The sequence below is a fragment of the Abrus precatorius genome, unplaced genomic scaffold, assembly GCF_003935025.1.
Source record: "Abrus precatorius isolate BTA unplaced genomic scaffold, Abrus_2018 Scaffold9, whole genome shotgun sequence".
In the NCBI taxonomy this organism is placed as follows: domain Eukaryota; kingdom Viridiplantae; phylum Streptophyta; class Magnoliopsida; order Fabales; family Fabaceae; genus Abrus; species Abrus precatorius.
In genome coordinates, this window is record NW_020874439.1 from 34933124 (window position 1) to 34948438 (window position 15315).

General features: G+C 33.3%; 3 protein-coding genes across 4 annotated transcripts; 1 reads left to right on the top strand and 2 right to left on the bottom strand.

Annotated features, from left to right (window-relative positions):
- The first annotated feature begins 266 nt into the window (after positions 1-266).
- On the top strand, positions 267-5466 carry LOC113848946 (DNA polymerase alpha subunit B). The gene is made up of 16 exons (XM_027478392.1): positions 267-342; positions 413-488; positions 840-977; positions 1861-2215; positions 2293-2385; positions 2597-2676; positions 3032-3107; positions 3198-3371; positions 3626-3730; positions 3858-3953; positions 4054-4146; positions 4263-4301; positions 4453-4494; positions 4834-4964; positions 5055-5181; positions 5314-5466. Exons 1-16 carry the CDS (start codon positions 267-269, stop codon positions 5464-5466), a joined length of 1854 nt encoding a protein of 617 aa, XP_027334193.1.
- A 1066-nt stretch (positions 5467-6532) lies between these two features.
- LOC113848948 (3-oxoacyl-[acyl-carrier-protein] reductase 4) lies at positions 6533-10216 on the bottom strand. 2 transcript variants are annotated; one of them, XM_027478396.1, is made up of 11 exons: positions 9862-10173; positions 9624-9766; positions 9160-9213; positions 8550-8630; positions 8431-8476; positions 8252-8346; positions 7966-7998; positions 7519-7653; positions 7332-7425; positions 7170-7252; positions 6533-6961 (listed from the first exon to the last, which is right to left on the bottom strand). In XM_027478396.1, the coding sequence occupies exons 1-11, from the start codon at positions 10025-10027 to the stop codon at positions 6929-6931; spliced, it is 963 nt and encodes a 320-aa protein (XP_027334197.1). In that variant the 5' UTR covers positions 10028-10173; the 3' UTR covers positions 6533-6928. The 2 variants fall into 2 exon arrangements, with proteins under 2 accessions (XP_027334197.1, XP_027334196.1); XM_027478395.1 differs by having other exon boundaries at positions 6593-6961; positions 9624-9767; positions 9857-10216.
- Positions 10217-11652: 1436 nt separating this feature from the next.
- LOC113850389 (protein Iojap-related, mitochondrial) lies at positions 11653-13700 on the bottom strand. Its single transcript, XM_027480920.1, has 4 exons — positions 13364-13700; positions 13150-13237; positions 12821-12918; positions 11653-11898 (listed from the first exon to the last, which is right to left on the bottom strand). Exons 1-4 carry the CDS (start codon positions 13652-13654, stop codon positions 11827-11829), a joined length of 549 nt encoding a protein of 182 aa, XP_027336721.1. The 5' UTR covers positions 13655-13700; the 3' UTR covers positions 11653-11826.
- Positions 13701-15315: the final 1615 nt, after the last annotated feature.

Below are 15315 nucleotides of genomic sequence, written 5' to 3' on the forward strand. Positions count from 1 at the left end.
TTGACAATTCATGTATTATTATAAAATAAAATAAACTATTTTTTACCCCCCCCCCCCCCCCTAAACTGACCTACCCAACCGTAGACATAACTTTTACTTGGATGGTATATTTGTTAATACGGTGCCATAAGAGGGGCATAATCGGAATACACTAATAACTAGACCCATCCTCTATATATACCCCAACCAGCAAAATTCCCGCCATTTTTTCTTGGCGCTTAAAAATCAGAGAAACCCTAGAGAGAGAGAGAGAGAGAGAGAGAGCAATGGAAGAGGAAATCAAGTCAGAATTCAAAAGAAGCGGGTTCGACATCGAAGACGAAGAAGAAATACTGAACAAATGTTAGTGGTTATTAATTTTTCTTCGATTTTTGCGAAATAGTTTATCTGTTAATCTCTTGGGAATGTGTAGGTATTCCTTTTTGCATCAACTACAGTCTCAGTCCTTCCGATCTCGTCTCAAGCTGGGAGGTTTATTACCTGAATAGGTTTGCGTCTTCTGCTTAATATTTACGTTTAACATTTTCATCAACTATTGTTCGACTGCAGTTTCTGAATTGTTCAGTTTAGAAGAATATGCTTGTGATTCGCGTTAGAAAGGGATTTCCGAAGAAAGCATTGCGTCTTGAAATGAAATTAGGATTTCAAAGATCTGAATATGAACCGTGTTATGCCATGTCCTAACTTCAACACGCTCATACACATTTGCACTTTGAACTTCTTTATTATTATTGTTGTTGTTGTAAGAGTAAGTGTTGATTTAAATAATCAGTTCGGGGATAGGTGTTTTGCTTTGCTAGATAATTTATAGTTCGAATTTGGATGGTGGTTTTTGACAGACAGCTGAACGAACCATTGGTACAAAATGCTGAGATCGATGGCTTTCTGCTGCATCTGCAGAATCAGAAGAAAGAGGATGTTATAAAGGAACAGGAAGAAGCTGGTTTGCATGTTTACTCTATCAGAGATGTAGAAATGTAAGCATGTATTACTTGGTTCATGTATGTGTGTCCATGGTTCTTTCAGGGTTAGTGGTTGCATTGCATCTATTGAGCAGCGTTAACAATGAAATCAAGAGATAACTCTCCACTTGCAAAACAGGAAACTTCCAGCTCTATGAACAAGGCCTGCATATAATTAGTGCTCAGAACTAAGGAAGATAATTATTTATCTTCATTGATGGTGTGTTTGGACGAGCATTTACAAACCTGATTTTGTGTGACTTTGAGTTTATAGAAAATGATTTTTGGTTAAAATTGAATTTAAAGTGAAGTGATTTATGTGTAAGAACTTGTATCCCTAAAGCAAGTTTTTAGTAGAGTAAAATTTTCAATTACACCTAAGTTACATTTTGTTACTTTTAGTCGTATGTGCTTTTTAAGGCATAATCACATTTGGTTGAAAATAGCCACGTATGATTGTTTTTAAAAAAATTCACATTGATGCTCTTTGATGCTTTTGGTGCTTCCCAACTTATTCCCAAACAAAACATAAATGGTGTTTGAAAATGCATCCTTCTACATCAGATCATTTAAATGCAAAGTAAATGATCTTGTGATTGCATCTACTCCTTAGAATTGTGTTTATCTGTTGACAACTTTTATCTGTTGTCAACCTCCTTCTCTTTATCTACTCCTTAGAATTGTGTTTGTCCCTTTTCTTTTATATAAAAGCACATGTTGCCATATATTAGGATATACTACCAAGTATGCTGATTCTTATAGTGTTTCTTTATTGCAGTATCCAGTATGGTTATGGAATAATTGATAAGGTAGACAGGAATAGGATTGTTTGATGTTGGTTCAGAAGTGCTATTGCTATAATGCCACAATCTATTATAATGAAAATCCTTTTATGCAGGATCTTAAATAAAGATGATGATGATACGCCTGGAACTCCAACAGATCATCATCAAGATCTTTTTTCTCCGGCGCATGACACACCATCATTAATGTATGAGAATGTTTTATCTTCTGGGAAACTATCAAAATCAAAATTAGTAACACCCTTTTCAAAGCGAACAGATAGGTTTGCGGTGAAATTTAGCATCAACACTATCCCTGATGTAGAGAATGAAAAACACGAACCTAATCATGAGAGTGATGAAGATGATATTGTTAGAAGAGTCCTACCTCGGAAAAGGTGTTCATTGGTCATCCATGGATCAGGACCCAAACCAGGTTGCAGATTCATGTATGATACGACTGAGGATAGGGTATGTGATATCTACTGTGGCTCTTTGATCATTACTCTTTTACATATGCTTGTTGAAATCTGATTATTGTTATTTAGCTTAATGCAATAGAAAACCGAATTAAGAAACATACAAGGGCGTTTGTTGCTTCTGGGCTCTATGAACCAACAGACCCCACGACTGCTTCACAGGTAATTTAGTGCTTCTCTCTCATGCATACACAGAAATCTGAAGGCAAAATGATATTTTTGTCATACACATGCACTGTCTTGGTTGACAAACTTAATTATTGCCGTACTGTTTTGCTTTTAACTTGGCATCAAATCTGGTCTGTGACTGCATCTAAATAATCTTTGCATAGGCAAAGATTGTCTAATATTTTAAAGTAATATACTTTATCAGAGAAGCATTTTTGCTGTTGGGATGATTTGTTGCGATGGAGAAGGCCGTATAAATGAGAAATCTGTCATGCTGCAGAGCAGGTAAATGGTCACTAGAAATCACATATTATTAATACATATGTATCTGTTATCTTGTCAGCCTAATTTATCTGTGTTTCTGGGTGTTTGATTGGTTAATGAACTTGGAACAAATATTCTTGTGAAATGAAGTCAGTCTATTCAACTTGACATAGAGCTTGTGCCAATGAGAAAAGTGGTATAACTTATGATACAATTCTTAATATGCTGTGATCCATTATTTTATTTCACATCATTCATTTAGAGATTGACCTGTTGAATCATTTGAGTCCTTGACTATGATTAAGTGTGACATTACGAATCATATATTTGCTACATTTTATCTATCATACATGAGTCTTTTTTCTAAACGTGACAGTATTGAGCATTCTGGAGGGGAATGTGTTCGCCTTGACTTACAAAATTTAAGCCACTATTCAGTTTTTCCTGGTCAGGTAAGTAATGCAAACCGTGGGTCAAAATTCAGCTTTCAAACATGAAAGGTCAGATTTACAAGTTGTAAAAGGAAGATTTCATCTTGATAGGTAGTTGGTATTGGAGGGCATAATCCTAGTGGGCATTGCTTCGTTGTGTCTAAATTGGTGGATTCTATACCTTTTGCTATTGCCGATGAGGATTTGAATCCTGCGAAGAAGCAAGCTATTGGTAAGGAGAATCAGTCAACTGATCTGTTTTGTAAACAGAGAGAGTTGTCAATGGTATGCACAATGAAACTCTTTTTGTTAGTTCTTCAGGAAACTATATTCTGCAGTAGATTTCATTTTAATGAATTGTTGGAATATTTAGAATTTTTGTTTTTACAGTTTTACTGAAGAATCATTTTAACAATGACGAAATGCCTAATGTCTTGGTTACTATTTCATCTGTTTCACATTTTTTTTGGGTATAATCCTATATATGGTGCATTTCTGTTAGTATTTTGTATTTTACACATGCTCTTGTTGCTTAACAGATTATTGCAGCTGGCCCCTTTACTACAACAGACAATTTATTGTTTGAGCCTCTTGTAGAACTGCTGACATATGCAAAACGAAGACCACCACAGTTGCTTGTATTGGTAAATACCACCTGCACTGCAAGCAATTTCGATTTTATCATTTTTATTTTATTATGCCTCAGACAATTTGTGCTAGATCATGTAAGGCTTCAAACTTAATGATGTTGACTACAAAGTTTTGTCTCAGCTGGGACCATTTGTTGATGCTGACCACCCAGACATTAAAAATGGAACCGTGGACAGGAGTTTTGATGAAATATTTCATTTTGAAATCATGAAGAAGGTAATAACTTCAATGATGAGATTTCTTTTTGATTTTTCTTTTTGTAATTTTCATTTTGTTCTTTTTTTGACTCCCACCCCGGTGTACTTGCTGTTCCCAGTTGGAAGATTATGTAGAATGTATGGGTTCCGCACCACGTGTTCTTCTTGTACCATCTATACGGGATGCTAACCACGACTTTGTTTTTCCTCAGGTAATGATAAGTTCAACTAACTAGGATATCGTGATTTTTGTTTTATAGATACATTGTTGTGTTAGTTTACTCTAGTCCTGGTTCCAAAAATTGATTTCAAGGATTTGATTTTATAGCCTGCATTGGATATCAATCTTCCCGATCTGAAATCTCAGGTACGATGTTTTGTTTAGATACAACTCATGTATGATTCTAAAGCATTTATAATTTGATCTTGAAAACTGCTGCTTGTACTAGTACAATATCGTTCTGCATGGGCACAATTTAGCAGTCATGCTTACATAATTATTTTTATTTTATATTCAGATAGTCAGTCTCACTAATCCTGGAATCTTCGAGGCAAACGAGGTATTGCATCCACGGTCTTATATTATGACTTACCCTTGTTGCTTTCTTAAGTTCTGCATTACATGTCGGGGCTTTCATAAATAAAAAAATCTGACTGACACGCAAGAAGCATATTTCTTATGAAACCTTGGCTAAAATTAAGTAACCTCCAGTTCTGACCTTGTTCATGTTACTCTTACACCTGTGTGCACATTATGTTCAAGGAAATTCTCGTAGGTTTTATTTGCCACTTATTTTATTTTCAAACAAAAGAAAGAAAGTCGTCGGGTTTAGTTGGTGCTGTGTCTGGAGAGGAGCAAATGAGAAATAATTCATTAAGGAAGAAGGATTGATTTTCAGGTTAAAGTTGGTTGCTGCACCGTGGATATTCTCAAGCACGTTAGTGGGGAGGAGATATCACGAACTGCCTCAGATGGAAAACCCATTGATCGCATGAGTAGACTTGCAAACCATATTCTTAATCAACGAAGGTAATAATACTGTTATCTTGTGATTTTTATGCTTGGTGTTGGGTTCAGAATGATCAGAAACAACTAAATGTCCTTCAATTTTTGAGTCAGCTTCTATCCACTTTACCCGCCGGCTGAAAGTATTCCCTTGGACTTTTCGCTTGCTCCAGAAGCCCTTCAACTCTCATTGGTTCCAGATGTACTTATCCTCCCTTCAGATATCAAATATTTTGTCAAGGTAAATGATTGTCTTTACCTGTACGTTTCATTTTCCTCAAACTATTAAATAAGCCAGTGATCTTGACTGACGGAAGAGTGTTGTGTGCTATTTTATGATGAAACATTTAGAAATTAATTTACCACTCCACAGGTTCTTAATAGTGAAGGGGAAGGGATAAACCAATCGAAATGCATTGCTATCAATCCGGGAAGATTAGCCAAGGGAGAAGGAGGAGGAACTTTTGCCGAGCTTGAATATTGTGGGGGTTCCGACAAAATTAACGCTTCTATTGTTGGCATATGAATATTGGAGATGCATTTTTGTTAAGCTAATCACCACATTGGTATGTATTATATTATTCATAATTTATTAATTAAAAAAGTGGCATTGACATCTATTCAAGCTTGACTTAGTTACATTTGGCACCTTTCTTGCTTTAATACTGACCTTTTAGCGAATGTTAGTGCAATTTTAACCTCCACTGAAGTGAAGGGGAACTAAGACAACTGAATTTTACGACGTGAATAACTTTTAAGACAAGGTTGTTCAGTGTAATTGGGTTAAATTTTAGATGAGGCCAAAACCAATTTAAATTCAGTGTAATTAAATTAAATATATATTAATACCATATTAAGTGATATATTTATACAAGATTAATAAAAAATATGTATAATTATAAATTAATTCGAAATGATTATATGTTCAGCAGTATAGAAGGTTAAAATAAATTTTGTCCAAGTTTACTGATTTTGAAATTAGTCCATAGAATTTCACAAATTGAGCTCAATCCGTTCATTAATTTTCTACTCGAACTGTATTTGGTTGAAGGTGATTCAAAGATGCTTCTGTCCTGATAAATTGGTCCCTAGAAAAATGTTCCTTATATTTTAATGGGCAAGTATTAAAAAAACTAGAATGTTTATTTTGTTTTATTAGTTGCCAGACTTGAAAGGTCTCGCATATTTAAAAATTTTAATTTGATTAAAATTGTTTCTAATAAAGAAGATGTAATCCTTGAATATAATTGAAACTTACGCCTAAATCAATTTCAAACATTTTTACATTAAAAAAAATACAAAAATTGATATTTTTAACGTCAAAACAAACGGTTTGTAACACTTCATCTGGCGCAAGTATAATTTGTATCTTGCTTTGTACGTTATCATTACGATGACTTCCAAACCTCTAACGAATCACCAAAATATCCGATGAAATAAAACTATAACGTAAGACCAAGAACGACAATAAGCCACGCAAACGAATCAAATATTAAAATCGTCCTATCGCCATGAAGCATTCAACCTAAACCTAGAGTGAGGACCGACTAATAAAATCATCCGTAAACAGTAAATAGTTGTTCAGGGCAATGGCCTCTCAAAAGCATCTTCCTTTCACTTCTAAGAATTTATTGCGTGTAACCAGAGAAAACACAATGCGTAAAAGAGCCAGTTCCTCGCAAAGAACATCCAACGAAGAAAAAGCTAATGCTGAAAGCGACTGCATTGCTCAAATTATAATAATTACGCCTGTTCTGCTAAGATGATCATAAGCAAATACCAAAATACTACAAGATGCAGAACACAGCCCAAGAAGAAGCTTCCTTGTTAACACCTTGGATTTCATCAACAAGGTCGAACTAAGATTTTACTAAAAGTCACAAGGTAAAACCAGCTTTAAGCAAAACTCAGCAAAGAACAAACTATCACCGTACAGCAGGAGTTGAAAATTCCAAAAGCTCAGGTTGCAACGTAAAGAGATTGCTGAATTACATCACCATACCTCCATCTATGGTGAATACCTGCAAAATAGCAATTCCAATATAAATAAACGCTTTCAGTTATGCGGAGAAAAATAAATACAGGTTTTAGACCCTAAGATGATAGGTTATAAGACTCAACTAATTAAAAAATTGAGCAAGTATTCAAATTTAGGAATTAAAACGAGTAGTTAGCTAGTTTAACCAGGTGGTTTTTTAAAAAACAAAAAAATAGGGAAAAATAAATGACCTGCCCAGTGATGTAACTGGCAGCTTGACTAAGAGCCAAGAATTCCACCAGTCCAGCAACTTCCTCTGGTTGGCCATATCTTCCTGAATCAAAGTTGAAAATAGTAAGTCAACAACTAATTCAATGAAATAAATCCTCCATTAAAGTTTTTCCAGTGTTCACCTAGTGGAATTGTCTCCAAAATCTTTTTCTCAATGTCTTCTCCTAGCTTGGCAGTCATGTCAGATGCAATAAACCCTGGAGCAACTGCATTAACCTGGCAAGAAAAACCACGTTATAGTTAATTCCATCAATTGATATTGTGCACCTTCGGTACCAGAAAGAAACGCATAGATATTTAGAAAATTACAGTGATGCTTCTGCTAGCATATTCCTTTGCAACAGTTTTTGTCAGGCCAATTACTCCGGCTTTGGCAGCACTATAATTGGCTTGTCCAACATTGCCAACCAAACCAACAACTGACGCAATATTGATTATCCTTCCCTGCAAAAACACAAGTATCAAGATATGAAAGTAAAGATCTTAGTAAGCTGTCATCTTGAAAATCATGAAATATGACAGCATTAGACTAAATATATAAAAGTCTAATGTTTTAAAAAAGAAATTGTCAGTAAAAATTCACTTTAGGAAAAATTATTCATTTCACGGATTAATGATATTCAAAATATGGTTATTAGGTAACAAGTGGTTGAATTAATTAACCACTTGAGTGGTCAATTGTTCCTAAACAGAAAAACATTTTATCAAGGATTTCACAATAACGAACCAGAAAAGAGCAATTAAATGGTATGTCACCTTCTTCTTCTTCATCATGATCTTAGCAGCAGCCTGCCAAAAAGAAACAATAAAACTTAGATCCAATTGAGAAAGAAAAGTTGAGGCTGTTTGGTTTGAGAAAATGCTTTCTATTTTCACAAAGATTTGTTTTTAATATTTCTATTACAAATCTTTGGAAACAAGAAACAAAGTGAAAAATATGACATTTTTTTAATTAATAGAGAATATAGGAAATGGAAGAAAAAAAATGTTTTCTCAAAACAAATAGGAATTTCTCTAAAACTCAAATTGTGAACATACTTACCTGTGTGCAAAGAAAAACACCAGTGAGATTCAGATCAATAACCTCCTGCCATTGAGATTTCTTCATTCTCATTAATAAACCATCTCTAGTTATCCCTGAAACCATAATATCTCTATTTCAGAATGAGGACAAAAAGGAGAGGGAAAGGCTAGCAACACCACAAGAGCTTTCCAACTTACCTGCGTTGTTTATTAATACATCAACTGTTCCCCAAGCATCAACTGCCTGCAGATGTGAAAGTCATTAAGTAGCTATGGTATAATAAGGTCAATCTAATAATTCAAGAATAGCTTCTCACAGTTTTAATCATAGACTCCACGTCAGCCTCATTAGAAACATCTCCCCCAAATGTAAGAGCATGCCCACCATGTGCCTCAATCTACAAGGAAACAGTAAAACCAATTAATGCATAAGTAAAAGACCATTGCAGTAGTTTTCTTTAGAAACTGAGTGATTAATATTAATTGTCTTCTTCATCAACTTCACATATAACAGCTTTGTAAAGAACAAAATATAGCATAGAAGTAAAAGACCATAACACTATAGCTGAAGAAAGAAAAATACAGAGTGATCAACATCTTTGGCTGCAAATATCAAATATATAAACTGCAATGATGGTTTACCTTCACATCCTTAGCACTATTACACTTTATACTTAAAAAATATCAAACAGTAAATTTCAAAGAAAATGGAAAATATATAGGCAAGCGTCTCGCATAGTACCACTTTGTAGGATATCAAAGTTTGAAGTGTATAGCTAATGAATAAAACATATGGAAGATTGAAAGTAACCACATAGGTTCAGGACTTTGAAAATAAATCTATATCATGGTCCCAATATGAGATATGCACGAAACAAGATAATTAGCAACAATGAACAGAAAAAGTTTCAGGAGACAATTTTCTACCTCCTTGGAAACTTCCTCGGCTTCCTTGGATGACCTAGCATAGTTGACCAGAACCTGCAATACATCATAATCCCAATTTAAATCATGAAGATATTACAGTAATGAAGACAGCCTCAACTTTAAAGTAACAAGAGTTCCAGGAAATGCTCCATATTGTGAGAACCATGTAATCCAACACGTATCTTCCATTGTATCATTATCGCCAGAAACATTTTTTTATGCGTTTAATTTTACATATAAATAAATTTAACTAACTTCAATTCCACGCCATTACCTTCGCCTGAACAACCAAAAGTAACCTAAAGCAACTTATAATCGCAATGCAGAAACCATTAATTTAGAACAAGTCACAGATACTGAAATATACAACGCGAAATTCACCAACAACAATCGTAACCGTTTTTTTTTTCCGACAGTGATATCATTCATTATCAATTTACGCTAAACGGTTCGCAACGACGAACCTTGCAACCTGCTTTACCAAGCGAAAGCGCAATCGCTCGGCCAATGCCTCTGGAGGCTCCGGTTACTACTACAACCGGCGCTTCCACTTTTTGATTTGCTCCGGTTCCCGCTTCCTCCAGAGTAGCAACCTGTGCTCTCACACCTGCAGTTGCCCGAATCAAATTAGCAAAAACCGAATAAAAAAAACAAAAAAAAATATTAAAAAGCAATAAGTATAGAAAAAAGGAATAATGTTACCGGAGGAACTCAACGAAGTATTCGATCGGTAGCGAAGACCAGAAACCGGACGGAGATTAGTCAGAACCGGAGACCATTGACGGATCTGACCGATTTTCCGGTTACCGGAGGCGCTGAAGTTTGCAGTTCGAAAGGCTACGCAATTGGATCCGGCAAGAGAAGCCATGACTGTTCCGAAAAGACAACGAGAAGCGAAAATGGAAGAAGCCAGAGAATATGTATGAAACAGAGAGAAAGTGTGTTGCGGTTTATAAAACCGAATTCAGTTGCGTTTGTTAGATTAGTGCTTTGGTAGCTCCGCAGAGTGTGAATGTTGCTAATGAGCGGGCGATGCAAACAAAGGGACTGTGCTCTGTGGGGTTGGAAGGAAGTTTAATTACCGTGTGGACCCTGATATTGAGCCATATTATATTAGGCTTTCAAGGGCAAATATGTAGTTTCATATTATTTTTCACTTCTGTGCATCTCTTTCATCCATAGTGAATGAAAATGCAAGAATTGATACATCCGTTCACCTAAACTGAACCCGTGTCTGACCCACCAATAATATAGTAGTTTTTATTTTTATTTTTTTGCTATTTTCATTTTGGTTAACACAATAATAATAATGAAAAAGTTTTGAAATTAGTCTGTTAAAATTGAAATCGATATTACATATTTAAATGAGATAAAAGCTATTGTCAATTTTTCTCTTTTAATAATTATTTTAATTTAACTTGCATGTGTCATCTCGAAAACCATCTGAATAATTACCGCATGTCAACTTCTAAGAACTTTGTTTTTTGCTCAAAAATTATAATGGAATTTATTGATAAAAATGTATTTAGATATTTTTTTAATCTTTTTAGTTGTGTGCAAACAATAATTTCAAAGGATTGTTCACCAAAAAGTCTTATATATTTTTAGAAGACAAAGGAAAATGTTATTTTAATTTCTTAGAGGGGGAAAAAGCTCTAAGAAAAATATATAAGATCTTGCTCTAATAAGACAATATTTAAATATAACATTATAAATATAATTGGTGTTATTTTTTTTAATAAGGGTCTAGTAATTAACGTATTGGTTATAAAAATACTTTTTTATTTGAAATTTTTGTTGGAATATATTAAAAATTATAAAAAGATACCTTAGTAATAATTTTTAATAAAAAATTTGTAATTTTGATTCTTTAGTAGTATTTTACACTATTGATTAACTTTAAAAATACTTGTTAACATTTAGTTTATTAACATTTATAACACTATATTTAATATTCATCCTTAATATTTTGCGGTTTTTGACCTTCTTCGTATCCAAATTAATCTGACCCATCCACTTTTAGAGGTCAACGAAGCAATGAATGTCCGAAGCTAATAATATTATAAGCTGGTTGTTTGGACAGGGATTTGCCAAAACTAAAACACCGATGCACTTCAGCTCCATTAATAAAGACAACGTTTTCATTGCTCCTACAATTATCTCGAGTAAAGTCTCGCTTTAATTTTGTGACTGCAAGGATAGATTATTTTAATCCTAGTTTGATAAAAACTTGTTTAATTTTTAACTTTATAAAATACCATTCATTTAATCATTTTCTTCACTGCATTTACTATTGAATTAAGAGGTAATAAATAATCTTTTATTTATTTCCTCCAGTATAGTCACATCAAGGAACAAAACTATGACAAGGGGGAGATGAATTTTCTTCAATCACACTTTTTTGAATGATATAAAAAGCCCATGCTCCAGTAATCAATGATTATCATAACTTGAAAAAAAAAGGTGGAAGGATAACATGAGAACATCAGGTTTCCTCTAACTTCGAAATTGCAGCAAGACAATATGACAAAATCTGTATTCGGAACAAGTAAAACGACAGATCAGGAAGTTATCTTTATACAAATCACTGAATTGTTTGCATCCGATGCAGAGCCAGAAAATAGGTTATAAAAGGTTATTTGCAGCCATCTTGCGTCAAAACACCAATTAAGCATTCTTTTGTGCAGGTTTCTTCGAATTGTTTTTCCGACGAACCTTCACCAAAGCTTTGTGTAAATCCTAAAACCATGGAAAGAAAAATGGAGATCATTCGAATCAGCCATGCTACAAAATTTACCTCAAAGTTACGTCATTATCATCATCGTCGTCGTCATCATCATAATAGTCATAGATGTAATAAAACTCAAGCCCAATTGACCCAAGACATCAATGTAAGCCTAACCAGATGACTCAAAAAGTTTGCCCCAGTTAGACTAAGCAGTCCAATGCCTGCCCTAAAGGCCTCCACAACCACAAGCAGAACTTCCAGTTCGTAGCTGCCCTCTTACCATTTTGAACCACTCTTAGCATGACTGGCCCAAGGCTAGGCCCTAATCACAAGGCCTAAAGGCTTGCCCAGTAGTCAGCACCATCGTCTAAACCCAACTCATCCATTGGAAGACTTGGTTTATCGAAGTAATGAATGGAATTCAAGACGCCATTTGCCACCAGAGAGATACAAGTTATAAATTGTGAATTCACAATTAATGATTTTCAAATTTGGGAAAGCCAACTTACTAGCCAAGACCAGATTTCCTAAGTAAAAACTGGCACAATACTATTAACAATTTCCAATAAAGGTGGCCACTGACGAAGCATTTGATATGATTAACAACAACACAAGGCTGCATAAAATTTAGGCTCAATTCCCCTTTTAGTCTATTGTGGACAATGTGTATTTTGGTCCTGCAATAATTTTAAACTCGAATTTCATCCCCCAAATTTTCATGAACTGAAGTAATTAATTAATCCTAAATTTTATGGCAGCGATGCTCAACATTAATGCCAATTTCCTATTGATAAAGTAATAGAACAAATCCTACTCAATTCGAATGTATATTAGTTGCTTTCAAAATTCTAACTGATTCAGCAAACTTCATACATCTTGGATAAAATATAAACCTAATTTTCTCAGAACAACATAATCTAGCTTCGTATTTACCTCAATAGGTTCATTTTGAATTGTCCCTGGGGTCCAAAGTCCCTCCAAATTGTAGTAAGCTCTAGCCTTCTCATCAAGGGCATGAACTATCACTTTACCTAAACATAAAGATATGATTCAGCAAGGAAAAATCAAGCATTCTTAAAACCAAAACAAAATAATTTAATTTTTTAAAAAACAAAAAGCGTTCACTAATCCAGAATACATACAATCTAACGACTAGAGATCGATTGAAAAATTACTCTTCAACTGAAAATTACCAAGGAAAATAACTATTAAACCCTAAAATCAAATAATAAATAAAACAAACAAAAAAATAAATCAGATACCAGAATCAATAACAATCCACTTTCCTCCTGCTTGTCCTTCCACACTAGGTAGAATCATTCGTTCAACTCCTCTCTGTTTCTGTTTAGCCTGGTTATATATACATGTAAAAAAAATTAATTTCGAAGAAAAAATAAATGAAAACTAATTTTTCAATTTTCGAAAATTTCATTTGACAGAAGGAAACAGAGTGAGAAAAAGAACGAACGAAGCTGCCTTGTAAATTAGGGCTTGAGCGATGTTCTTGACGTGCCACGAGGACCTGCCAGTGGCGAGCACCATGAAATCAGCCCAATCGCAGTGCTTGGGAACGGGTATCACCTTCACGTCGTCAGCTTTAATGTCCGTCAGAACATTCTCGATCTCCTGCAGATCCAGAAGGCATTTGCGGTTGTCGCCGCCGTCAACGGCCGTCAAAGAGGAAAACCTTAGATTCCATGGCTGAAGAAGGGCCTGTGAATTCGATGAATAACGCAACCACGATCGAGTTCGTAGAACTGTCCACATTGGAATGGCACTCAATTCTCAACACTCAGGTATCAGAATAGGGCTAACACAACTCGTCCTTCGTAAAAATCTTGTCTGAGCCTTTTCTTTTTCTTTTTTTCAATTTTATTAACATTTCTTTATTAAAAAAATTAACAATATACTCTCTAACTCATTTTATTATTAAAAAATTTTAAAAAATTCTTAATTATACTCTTTTTTATTTTTAAAACAGAATTTATCTTTCATGTTTTTTATTTTCAATAAACTTTAATTAATAAACACATAATATATTAGAAAATGTGTAATAGTATTCCTCTTATTTTTAAGTATTTGAATTTAATAAAATTTTATTAAAATTAGCATATATTTATTATGTTAAAAATATAAAAACAATAAATTATTTAATTCTCTTTTTTAGTTTAATTGTATTTTTTCTTATACTTTAACACTAACGCTCGCGCGCATATATATATATATATATATATATATATATATATATATATATGCTTATGATTCTTTTAATTTAATAGATTATATTTAGTTTTTTAAATTTTTTATTTTAAAATTAATAATTAATAAAGTATAATATTTTGTTTTTTTGTGTAAATAAAAAATAAGATCATTATATATATAATATATTTTTAATTTAGAATAAATTATTTAATTTGAGTATTTAAAAATTTAATACAAATAATTAAAATTAAAATATCAAGATTACACAAATTAATAAAACTGTAATTAAACTTTTGTTTAATCAATTGCCCAATCCACATTTGTGAGGAAATTTGGGTTAGTAGCTGTGAGGGTTCTTCGTCTCTTATGTTTACATATTTACTTTTACAAACAAGATAAATTAGTTAAAACAGTTATTTGTTAAAAAGAACAAAATAAAAATAAAACAGTCAAAGAAAAAAGTATGGATTATAAAACACTTTTTTCTTGATTATAGCAGATAGAGAATAAAAAAGTGAGTGTCTTGCCATTTTATTTATCCCTTCGATTTTAGAAAGAAAATGACATAAATTTGAGAATTTGTGCATGTTTTTCAGTTCAGTAAAAAAAATTATCCTTATCCTTTTCTATGCGCAAAATAAATATAGAGATATTTTAAACGTTTACACACGTTTTTCTTTACTTTTTTATTACAGTACTGAGCGCGGGACGATAGTTTTTTTTTTTCTTCTCATTTTTTTTGTTCATTTCTTTTTAGCTGAACAGAACACAAATATGACGTCATTTACTCAAAGTCAAGTGTCAACTTTAACTATATATTGTTCACGAAAAATTACAGAATACACATTGTTACAAATATATACGTAGCGGGGAATACTGACAAAATGATACACATCTTTCGGAACATCTATGATGCAACCCAACGACAAAAGTCAAATTACGCTTATTTGCATTCATGCATTAGATCGAAAGCTTATGTTAAGTCAACGTCGATGAGCTATCTTTCTCTTTCGAAATCCTTTTGAAGTCGTGTTTTTTGTACTATATATTTTCCACATAACAGCAAAGGTGCATATATAATTAACTAGTAAGTAATTTACTATGGAAGGACTGTTATTACTAAAAACAGAAAAGGTATAAAGGGTATTTACAAAATGCATTTTGATGGGTTTTTAATTTACCCCTTAAATAATTACCTTAATTTAAGCCTAGCTTTTTGTCCACGT

Excerpts from the sequence above, each read along its gene's own strand:
- LOC113848946 (XM_027478392.1), top strand. The coding sequence starts at position 267 with ATGGAAGAGGAAATCAAGTCAGAATTCAAAAGAAGCGGGTTCGACATC. Across the intron at positions 2,677-3,031 it reads TCTGTCATGCTGCAGAGCAG|TATTGAGCATTCTGGAGGGG; the intron begins GTAAATGGTCAC and ends TAAACGTGACAG. Across the intron at positions 3,108-3,197 it reads ATTCAGTTTTTCCTGGTCAG|GTAGTTGGTATTGGAGGGCA; the intron begins GTAAGTAATGCA and ends TCATCTTGATAG.
- LOC113848948 (XM_027478395.1), bottom strand. The coding sequence starts at position 10,027 with ATGGCTTCTCTTGCCGGATCCAATTGCGTAGCCTTTCGAACTGCAAAC. Across the intron at positions 8,347-8,430 it reads TGTATTAATAAACAACGCAG|GGATAACTAGAGATGGTTTA; the intron begins GTAAGTTGGAAA and ends TTATGGTTTCAG. Across the intron at positions 7,426-7,518 it reads ATGCTAGCAGAAGCATCACT|GTTAATGCAGTTGCTCCAGG; the intron begins GTAATTTTCTAA and ends TTTTCTTGCCAG.
- LOC113850389 (XM_027480920.1), bottom strand. The coding sequence starts at position 13,654 with ATGTGGACAGTTCTACGAACTCGATCGTGGTTGCGTTATTCATCGAAT. Across the intron at positions 12,919-13,149 it reads GTGGATTGTTATTGATTCTG|GTAAAGTGATAGTTCATGCC; the intron begins GTATCTGATTTA and ends CTTTATGTTTAG. Across the intron at positions 11,899-12,820 it reads TTCAAAATGAACCTATTGAG|GATTTACACAAAGCTTTGGT; the intron begins GTAAATACGAAG and ends CCATGGTTTTAG.